This window comes from Solanum stenotomum, unplaced genomic scaffold (assembly GCF_019186545.1).
Source record: "Solanum stenotomum isolate F172 unplaced genomic scaffold, ASM1918654v1 scaffold9649, whole genome shotgun sequence".
Lineage (NCBI taxonomy): Eukaryota > Viridiplantae > Streptophyta > Magnoliopsida > Solanales > Solanaceae > Solanum > Solanum stenotomum.
The window spans coordinates 451,297-462,739 of NW_026037757.1; the positions used below are offsets into that span (position 1 = coordinate 451,297).

Sequence of the window (11,443 nt, forward strand, 5' to 3'; positions counted from 1 at the left end):
GTGATTCCTTTGTACAAGAATGGAATATTTGAACCAGGTTCATCAACATCCAACTTCAAGATAGTGCCCATAGGAGTATGAATTATCTAGGCATCCATAGCTTGAAACTTTTTCAGCAGCTACTCTGAACTGGTACCAGGTCCCTGTCTTTGATCAGACATCAATTGCCTTGAACGCTGTGCTATCTTCTTCTCTGTAGCTATGTTCCTATAAGAGTATACAACTGGTCCTTGCTTAGGGCTTCAGTGAAGAAGTCTGCCACTTGATTTTCCATTTTGCAAAACTTCATTATGACATTTCCCCTCTTTAACATTGTCTTGACTTCAAGCATGTTAAGCCATTTGAGCAGCTCATTGATGTACTTTTCTTGACAAAGAAAGGTACCTTTAGAGGTTTGCTGAATTTGTAGCTCTAAGAAGAAATCTCCCATCATGCTCATTTAGAACTCACTTTTTTGAAGCCATTGTTGATGAGGAACATGGACAACCTTAGCTTGTTGGGAACCGAGTGTCATACTTTGCTTCTTTAAAACAGAGCTTGATCAGCTTCTTCATTCTCACCTTTAGAATTCACATTATCAGTTTGAACTGCATCATCCTTGTTCAGCACTGCCTATATGACTGGGTCCCTCATCAGGTTCATCATCTGCATCAGCTTCCTTGAGATTGCTGGATTTATGAAGAGGATTTTCTTCAGCAAGCTCACTGTTTAGACCGTCTCTCTGAATCTGAAGTAGCACTTCCGTCTCAGAATCTCCTTTCTTTTGCAACTTCTCAATTCTTTCAAACTCATCAAAAATCACATGACCACCTTTTTATACACCCGATAAGTCTTTTTGGATGAAGAGTATACCACAACTATTATTTCATCAATATTGAGATCAACCTTCTCAATATTATCATTTTGGTCACAAAACATGTAGTATTTACCACTTCAGCCGAGAGTTCTTTGGAAGATTAAAGGTCTGCATATTCCACTTGAAGGGTGGTCTGATCTGCTTCTTTTAACACAAGCATCACAAGCTTTGTCATCTGTAAATTTTATTTTGAGCAGACCGAGGACCAGGTCCCTTGACACAAGTTTGTTCAGCAGAAAAGCCCTCACATGGCTGAGTCTTCTGAGTCATTGATCAGCATTCTCACCTTGACCCTGTTACTACGAGCAGTGTTTAGGTCAGCAATATACATGTTCTCGCATCTCTTTTCTGTAAAGATCATCACCCGAGAGAGCAAGTTTGTGACCACACATTCTTTCTGATAAGGACTTAACTTTATTTCATTCATCACTCATCTATGAAACACTTGAAAGATTGTACTTCAACCATTGACATAGTACACATCCTCAATAGTGTGTTCCATAGATTTCCCAAACATGTCTGCCCCCAAAAAAAATATACCTTTTCTTGCCATCGCCAAATGAGACACCTGAACCTTGAAGTGCTCTGAGAGAGAGGAAGTTTTGTAATTTTCACAGTCATGTGCTTTGAGTATCCACTTATTCATAAACCACACCGACTGATGCTAACTCCTCTCACTTGCATATCAAATCACTTGTTAGCCTTGGGAACCCATTTGAGACGGAGTTCCCAATAAGCAGATAACGGAGTGATAAGAAAATCTTTTGTCCAGTAAGGCAAACTAGCTTTCTTCAACTTGGGACCATAAGTAGGACCAGGTCCCTTCTTCAATCTATTCCTCTGTTTGGAATAGTTCGACGAATTTCCTTCATATTTTTTCAAAACAGGACAATCTCTCTTAAGATGTCCATCTCGACCACAATGCACACATAACAGATCATCAACATCAGAAACAAATTTTCTGTAAGGATTATATGGGGGATCTATCTTTTCACAGCCCAACTCTCTTCTAGTGTTGTTGCCTTGACCAATCAGATTTGTAAGAGTCTTAGAGGAATTGGTCTATTTGAGGGATTTTTCCAGTTCCTCTTTTACACGGACCAGGTCCCTCTCTAGCAGAAGATTTCTCTCCAGAGTCAATTTCATCTTCATTTCAGTAGTGTGTAGCTTATTTTCAAGCTCCAGCTGCATGCTTTTGGCCTCGTTCTTTCTTTTAAAAACTGTAGTAGTCGCCCCTTTTATCTTTTCTTTCAGTTCTAGAGTTTCTGCTTCTAGAACAACCATTTGACTTTCAATATTAGATATTTGGGCAACTGAAGCAATTTTTCCATCTTGAGTGAGGTCTAGGCTATTGTTCACGAGATCTTTCTCAGTTGTCAGCTCACTTATCAAATCAAGTAATACAACATCTAGCTTTCTCAATTTACTAGTAGAAAGGGTATTCAACTTTTGCTTGAAATCTGATAAAGTTACCTTTTCATCAGCATCTTTCTCATCTGACTTTTCCATGAAAGCATCATCTGAGTGTTCAGAATCATCTGAATCACTTGAGGAATTTTCCCATGCTGCTAGATCCTTTTTCACCGCCTGGAAAAAAGCTTCTCTTCTGCTTATCTTGGGACGGACCTGGTCCCCCTTTTTGTCTTTTCCTTCTTCAGTCTTGACAAATTCCATGTGATCAGCTTTGTGCATAGGACAGTTTCCAATGAAGTGACCTGGTAGATCTCACTTGCCACACACTTTACTTGAGCTGGTAGCCTTGTCATGATTTTCTTTCTTCTGATCGGCCTCATCAATCAGATCTGTCCTCTTGTCTTTGCCCTTGAGAAAGAGACCCTCCCCTTTTCTGTGCATCTCATGAACTTGAAGATGCTCAAATAGTGTATACAACGTCATTACATCAGGTTCTCTTGTCTCATTTCTAGTCACAAAATCATTTGTCCAACATCTAGGAATAATTTTCAGTATCTTAGATACTTGCTTGACAACAGGGACTGGTTTTTCAAGGAACATGAGCTCATCTATAATGGTGGAGAATCCGGTGTGCATTTCATGAATGGGTTCACCTTCTTTCATGGTGAAACCTTCAAACTGAGTAGTAAAGAAATCTAGCTTAGATTTTCTTATTTCCTCAGTGCCCTCATAAGTTGTTCTCAACAGATCCCAGATTTCCTTCGCTGATTCACAAGATGAGATCAGATCGTATTCATTTACACAAAGGCGACACATCAGTAGCTTCCTTGCTATGTGATTTTTCTGGACTAATGATCTGTCAAAGTCATTATATTGTTGTCGAGTTTTGGGAATGACTCTTGTGACCTCTCCATCTTTAACCTCCATAGTTGGCACATAAGGACCTTTACATATGACGTCCCATACTTCTATGTCCTCATCCATAAGATAGTCTCTCATTCGAATCTTCCAATATCTATAGAACTGACCATCAAGAAGAGGAGGTCTTGTGGAGAACTGACTTCTTTGCTGATTCAGTGGTGACATCATTCCTCGCAGGAACTTCTCTCTTGGTGTTAACCAGATAGAGAGCCCAAGCTCTGATATCACTTGTTGGAATGTATACATCCACCTATCAGTCAAGGACTAGGTCCTTTGACACAGCAAGAACAGTAACTAAAAATAAGCATCCACTTGTTTCGATGGGACCAGGTCCTCAGGACAGTTACAATAGCAAAAAATATAATTAGTGTTGAAAGTAAAGATTGAACAAGCAACTTTACGTGGAAACCTCCTTGCTCAAGGGAGTAAAACCACGACCTGGCCTACCAGGACTTTTCAAACTTCTTTCACTAGTCTTCTCAAGCAAAAGCAAAAGCAAGTTTACAAACTGAGATTAGCCTGCTAATCCCAACTCTAAGCAATACCTCATATCACTTAGACGAGCCAGAGTAGATACCACACTGCCCACTAAGCTATCACTCCTAGATAACTTAGACTTTGCTAAGCGGATATAACATCACTCACTAAACCACCACCCTACAGACGATTTAGATTTTGACTAAGCAACAACAATGTTGCCCACTAAATCACCTAACTCTAGATGACTTAGACTTTTATAAATCAAAACAAGATCTGCATCCTTTATAGATTAGGATCAGATTTACAATGTAAGCACATGAGACACAAAGCTCTAAGTACAACAAAAACTCTTCTTCACTCTATCAGATCCCGTTGTTGAGTTGAGCAATGTTCTTCCTTGAAGATGGCCTTCTTTTCAAGCTTATGAATTTTGAGAGAAAATCCAAATTTAGTTTGCCAAATCTTGAGTTTGTGTTTGTTGGAAAGAGATAATATATTGAAAGTGAACACAAACTCCTTGAGCCAATCTCATTGGCTGAAAGCCTGTTGTTAGAAAAGTTGTGCACCTGCCGTAGTAGCTTTTCTGACATATCAGCTTTTCTGACAGTTGTCTTTTCACCTTTCCATATCGCAGTCTTGCAGGGACCAGGTCCCTTGCAAACTTCTTTATGAGTTCTTGAAAGGTTTGCTGGCTGACTTCCTTCTTTGGATGAATGAATTTGTAACATCCGACAATTTGAAATAGCTAAGAAGAGGCTTGGAATTTGAAAATTTTCATTTTTGGAAAGGATTTGAAAATCTGTAATTTGGCCAAGTGTGGAAATCAGTGAGTTTTTGGCCAACTTTGAGCAGTCATAACTTCCATCTCGGGATGAGTTAGGAGTAGTTCAAGTTATGGTTGTGAATCTTGTGGAATGATCTTTCCAACGCCACCGAGTTTGCTTGATTCCGAGTTCGTATGAGCGAGTTATGCCTTTTAGAAGTTGGGCAGTTGGCAGGGAAATCTGTCCGGGAAATTAAGGCCATTTTGGTCTTTTTCCCTAGCCATTTCTTTTGGGATTATATGGTGTGTTAGGCTGACTTTGGATCATTTTTATTCCATTTTAAAGAGAGAAAGTTAGGGTTCTTGAGAATGAAGAGGAGAAGAAGAAGAGAAGAAGAGGAGATCAACAAGTTTCCGTCGTGGAAATCGTCGGGGGTGATCCCTATCAAGGTATGTGAGTTCTTTGTGTGGGTTGATCCTTTCCCCCACACACCAAGCTCATTTTATGATTTGAGGAAAGATTGGAATTGTTGTTGAAGTTGTTAGTTGTTGTTGATGTTGTTAGTTGTGTTGTTGAAGTTTATGGTTGGTTGTGAGACATGATTGGGTTGTGTTTTGAGTTGTAATCTATGGTATGTTGAGGGATTTATGATCCTTAGTGTTTGGGGTTAGATCCATTGAAGTAAGGGTGGTTTAGAGTTGAAGAAAAATGGGAGAAAAGTCGAGTTTTTGGGCAAGGGGGTTGGCGCGTCGCGCCTGCCAGCGCGCCCCAAAAGGGGCTCTGAGGTTTCCCCCTTGGGGCGCCGCGCCTCTCAGAGCGCCAGCAGGTGACCTCTGACTTTTGAGGGCTGGCACTCCGTGCCTTGCATAGCGCCAAGGACGCCAAGTTTCCCCCATTCTTCCATGCTTTCTCATACATGTTCCTAGGTGTTATACCTATGTTCCCTAGTTGTTTCCAACACCCCAAAGTGTTTCTAAACATCCCAAACTCATCCAAATACGTGTGATTATATACCTTGAATCCATAGTTCAATTCAAGGCAAGTTAGTATCAAGTTAAAGAGAAGTTAGAGTCAAGTTAAGCCATGTTAAGAAGTAAGTTCAAGCAAGTCCTTCAACCTTTTCCGGAGTCTTCATTGAACATTTTAACTTCGTTTCTAGACTCAAGTTTCAAGTCAAGCAAAGATCTTAGAGTTTCAATCTAAGTAAAGAGTCTCAAGACTCAAGTTAAGTCAAGAGTGTAAGTTGAGTTCATTTCTCAAAAGCTATTAGGGAACTATGTATTCCCAAAGAAGTTTCTAAATATTTTTACATTTGAGTAAGAAAGGAACTATGAGTCCAAAAGAGCCTTAGGGCTAATTTTCAAGAAAAAGGAACATTGTTTCCAAGTGAGCCTTTGGGCTAGATTTTGAGTAATTATCTCATTTAAAGAAAGAAGTGTTTAAAACACTTATGAGTCAAAAGCATTTTTGGGAGTAGTATCGAGCACCGATTTGGGGACACGAGTTCATATTAAACTCAACTCTCCATAAGAACCATGTAGCCAACATGGGAGTTAACGGGTCATACTTTTTAGATGAACTCGTAAGATTAAGCTAGTGGATCCACTTAGTAAAGTTAGCTTCCTATATCAAGACCAGGTATAGGATGGTCCTCAGGCAACGTGAGGTAAAACGTTGTATCATTAGCTTCCTATATCACAGTAATGTATAGGATGGTCCTCGGGCAATGTGAGGTAAAATGTTGTATCACCACTCATATTCATAGTGGTGGTTTGTCGGTTAGAGAAGTTCCCACAGTAGAAAGAGCATGGTTCCTCGAGGGTTCTGCTTAGTATGGATGGGGGTATGTGACTTCATTCATACATTGCACAAGTAGACCTTGAGAGGAAACATGATATTTTCATGATATTATAAATATGATTTTTATGTTATGTTTTAAGAGTTTTACAAGCTTTATATATCGCATGTGTCTTATTGCTTTATATATTGAGTTCAGTTATTCATGAGTTGAACAGAGCCAAGGTAAGTGTTCTCTTGTACTCTTTTCAAGCTTAAGTTGTGGTTTAGCTTTCCAGCTCGCATACTCGTACATTTAATATACTGATGCCAGTTGGCTTGGATCTTATGATGATGTAGACACAGGTACCCCGGATCAGCATCCTGCACGTCGTTGATCCAGCTGAGCACTCCAGAGTCAGTGGTGAGCCTCCTTGCTTTCCGGAGGACTCGGTTATTTCGTGTTTCTAGTTTCTATTTTGTTAGGATGTTGCGGGGTCTGTCCTAACATCCATCTCAATATGTTGAGGCTTCATAGACAAACAGTCAGTGAGTATTGAGTCTCTCATCTATGTATATATGTAAATATCCTATTTTGAGACTCGAGCTGCCTTTTGGCATGTTATGCATCAGTTGGTTGTTTTATGATCTTTCATTGCATTGAGTTATTCTGTTAAGTCAGGTTTTCGCTGAGTTAAGAAAGCCAGGCCAAGTGTTCGCTTAGGGCCAGCAATGGTCTCCGAGTGCCGGTCCCACCCAGGGTGTAGGCTCGGGGCGTGACAGAATTAATTATGGTGTTTGTCATGTATAAAATATCAACCATAAAGAATTATTACCCATTGGACAAACACCCTCCTCCATTCTGATTGGTGTAGTACGTTGACGCCTCACCAACCTCTGACACGACAGCTTTACAGCTGTACCCCATTATGCATCTGTGGAGATGATAAAGAGAACTCTGTTGGGGACCAGGTCCCTACCTTTGTGAGACACTAAAACAGACAATCTCGTTCGCTCTTCCTATTGGTGTAGGACACTGCACTTTTTACATACCACCGACGTGACAGCTTTACAACTGTACCTCATTTGAATCTGGACGAGAGCACTCTGTCGGGGNCCAATGTCCTGAAGTCCTATTTCAGCCATCATTGGTCGGAAAGGGACCGACAGGAGTCTATGAAAAAGTCTACAATTCAATCATGAAAAGTGATGTTGATATTAGAAAGGATTTATTTGCAAACATTGTGCTTAGTGGTGGCTCAACTATGTTTCCTGGCTTAGCAGAATGTATGAACAAGGAAATCACTGCTCTTGCTCCAAGGGGAATGAAGATCGAGGTGATTGCACCACCTGAGAGGAAGTACAACACCTGGATAAGATGATCAATTCTAGCTTCCGTCAATACTTTCAAAAGAGTTAGTTTCTCCTTACTTTATTTGACTAATCAATCAATCAATCTTTCAAGTCTTAGTCTCGAATGATTGGTTCTAACTATGAATGTCTTCTTGTTAACTTATTTTAAGCTCAAGGGATTCAACACTAATATCTACATCTTATGCAGATGTTGATAATGAAGGGCGAGTATGATGAATATGGCCCCTCAATTGTCCACAAGAGGGGTTTCTAAGCTTTTGTGAGAACTTAAAATCCTCTTCAATTAGTTCAGGAACCAGCAGCATAAAGATTGAGCAGTCTGTTTTCATTTTTCCTTGCTTGGCTTGGCTTCTTTTGTTTGTAAATTTGCTGGTATACATGAAACTAATAATAATATTACTTAGATTCTTAAGAAACAATTACGAACTTGGTATTGGAGTACAACCAGTCGAGAACTAGCTTGAGTAGGATCTTGTAGAGGTAAGGTTTTTTGTCCTAAACAAGATAGAGGTCAATGTCAAAACCCCGTCACCACAGAGGTGAATGCCTGAGTGAATGAATGTGTTGTGAACCAAGCTGACTGGGCTTGTGGGCTAAAAGTGGTGAATGCGACTGATTCAATTTTAACTATTAGGCCAAGTAAAATATTAGAGAGTTTTATTTGAGATTCAGACTCAATTACCATTTGTTAGAAAGGACTAGAAGTTAGAAAGAATGGTTATTCAAATTGTTATGGTGCATCTCTATTTCCTCGTCCCTTTTCTTTGATCAGTTCTGCTTCTCATCCCTTTCTTCTATCTTTGTTCTTCAATTCCCCTTTTATTTCTTAAATTCCTTTGTAATTCCAATTAATATGGCTATACTAATAGTATAACCTAGTTAGCTGGAATTAATACTCATCAAGCAGTATGTCGACATTTGGTGATACTGGACGAAACTGCAGCATGTCAAGGTAAAAACTCCATACTCCATCATCGAGTGATCTGGTAGGCTTAGCTGTCACCTCTACAAGGGAAGGTTAACGAGCCAACAAAATCTTCATGAAAAAAATTCAGCAAAGTTCCATGACTTTAGGAAATAAATAAATAAATTCTAACAAGTTAAACCCTCTCTAAAATTCATAATTCTGAATGGTAGTGTCGCCCACCAAAATGCTCAAAGCTCAAGATAGGCTTTGAGGAACTTCAAATCCACGTAATGACTTTCAAGAATGAACAAGTAATTAAGCATCGGGGGATGAAATATTGAGGAATTGTATATCATTACAACCTGTAAGTTTCATGGTAGAGAGCAATGGAGCCACGAGAGCGTTATTCTCCAATATTTGATAAAAAATAATATGCCTTAGGTCGATGGTCACAACTCACAAGATTCAAGGCAATTTGAAGGTACAATTTGTTATCTTAAAATATCTCAATTGTGATGATGAAGAGTTGAATAGTGATAAGTTCTTATGTTCCTTGATGTTTGATGATCTCCTCACAAGTGCAGGGACCTAGTCCTCTGCAGAGTATGAATACTCATCCAGTGGTCAAAGTGATGTCCAACTGTCTGCGTCAGAAAGTTGGTGAGTTGCAGAGTACTCTACCAATCAGAAGCAATGAGGTTACCTGTACATTTGGCAATATTTCTTCATGATATATATCAAACAACAAACAACACTTTGAGGTATTCATTCAAAAGAGAGAGATATTTCAAGCTTCAAAACAGCAGGGACCTAATCGATTGCTTCAAGTGCTTCTTGTACCAGTTGTTACTTTGTTTGCTTGTAATAGTGCTTATATTGTAGGATTCGTTTCGTTGTGATAAGAAACGTTTCAATTTGTGTGAATCATTGTGAGTTCTGAGTTAGAGTTAACTTAGTTCTTACTCCAAAAACCTATTAATCAGGATAGGATTAGTATAGTGGGTAGTGTGGTATCTACTCTAGCCCGTCTAAGTAATAAGTGGTGTTACTTAGAGTTGGGATTAGCAGGCTAATCTCGGTTTGTAACAGGGTTTTACTTTTGCTTAGAGAAGATTAGTGAAAAGCAGTTCTAAAAGTCCTGGTAGGCCAGGTCGTGGTTTTACTCCCTTGAGCAAGGAGGTTTCCACGTAAACTCTCTTGTCGATCTTTACTGTTCAACACTTATTTCTTTAACTGTCTTAGTTTCAACTGTGCTGAGGACCTGGTCCCATTAATACAAGTGACGCATACATTCTAACAAGTGGTATCAAAGCCTGACTTTTCAGTTTAGGTAACACCAAGAAAAGAAAAGATCCTGAAGGAATGGCTGCTCCACCCAATATGGAGGAAGCACAATCTTNAAACACTTGTTTCATTAGGCTGGATTTGCTGGGGATGATGCTCCAAAGACTGTTTTCGAAAGTATAGTTGGTGTTCCTCGTTATACTGGCCTCATGCTTGCTATGAAACAAAAAGATGCATATTTTGGTGATGAAGCTCTACATAAAAGAGGTATTTTGATTGTGAAATATCCCATTGAACATGGCATGGTAAAATACTGGGATCATATGGAGAAAATATAGCATCACATATTTTACAATGAACTCCATGTTGCTCCCGAGGAGCATCCTGTTCTTCTGACGGAAATACCACTTAACCCCAAAGTAAACCGGTAGAAATGGACCAAACTCATGTTTGAGAAATTCAATGTTCCATCCATGTATATCGCAATCCAGACTGTTCTCTCTTTGTTTGGTAATGGTCGCCTAACTGGTAAGTAGAAGAGAAGAAATACTGGTTCTCTACTGTTTAATATTAGCCAGTCACTAATTTCATTTGTTGTTTTTCAACCAGGTATTGTGCTTAATTCTGGTGATGGTTCGACCCACACGGTCCCCATCTATGAGGGACTTGCACTTCCCCATGCTATCTCATGCTTAGGTATTGGTGGTCGTGATCTTACAAATTATTTATGGGAGCATATCAAAGAAGTTTTTGTATGTAAAGCAGCGATAGAAGAAGATATTACTAGGTGTATGAAGGAGAAAATTACTTATGTTGCACTGGATTTTGAACAGGAGATTGAGAAGGCAAAAAACAGATCTTCAGTTGACAAGGGCTTTGAGCTTCCTGATGGACAACTCTTTTATATTGGTGCTGAGAGTTTCCAATGTCCTGAAGTCCTATTTCACCCATCATTGGTCGGAAAGGGACCGACAGGAATCTATGAAAAAGTCTACAATTCAATCATGAAAAGTGGTGTTGATATTAGGAAGGATTTATTTGCAAACATTGTGCTTAGTGGTGGCTCAACTATGTTTCCTGGCTTAGCAGAACGTATGAACAAGGAAATCACTGTTCTTGCTCCAAGGAGCATAAAGATCGAGGTGATTGCACCACCTGAGAGGAAGTACAACACCTGGATAGGATGATCAATTCTAGCTTCCCTCAATACTTTCAAAAGAGTTAGTTTCTCCTTACTTTATTTGACTAATCAATCAATCAATCTTTCAAGTCTTAGTCTCGAATGATTGGTTCTAATAATGAATGTCTTCTTGTTAACTTCTTTTAAGCTCAAGGGATTCGACACTAATATCTACATCCTATGCAGATGTTGATAATGAAGGGCGAGTATGATGAATATGGTCCCTCAATTGTCCACAAGAGGTGTTTCTAAGCTTTTGTGAGAACTTAAAATCCTCTTCAATTAGTTCAGGGACAAGCAGCATAAAGATTGAGCGGTCTGTTTTCGTTTTTCCTTGCTTGGCTTGGCATCTTTTCTTTGTAAATTTGCTGGTATACAGGAAACTGATTATAATATTACTTAGATTCTTAAGAAACAATTACGAACTTGGTATTGGAGTACAACCAGTCGAGAACTAGCTTGAGTAGGATCTTGTAGAGGTAAGGTTT

The 11,443-nt window shown here is 39.3% G+C and overlaps 1 protein-coding gene and 1 pseudogene across 1 annotated transcript in view; both read left to right on the forward strand.

Annotated features, from left to right (window-relative positions):
• The window catches only part of LOC125853105 (actin-104-like), a 36,989-nt gene extending 29,397 nt beyond the window's left edge, over positions 1–7,592 (forward strand). Inside the window, exon 4 of the mRNA XM_049532777.1 lies at positions 7,342–7,592. Within this exon, the coding sequence (XP_049388734.1) occupies positions 7,342–7,592 (251 nt within the window). The remainder of the gene's footprint in view (positions 1–7,341) is intronic.
• Positions 7,593–9,915: 2,323 nt separating this feature from the next.
• Positions 9,916–11,207, forward strand: LOC125853126 (actin-100-like; annotated as a pseudogene).
• The last annotated feature ends 236 nt before the right edge of the window (positions 11,208–11,443 follow it).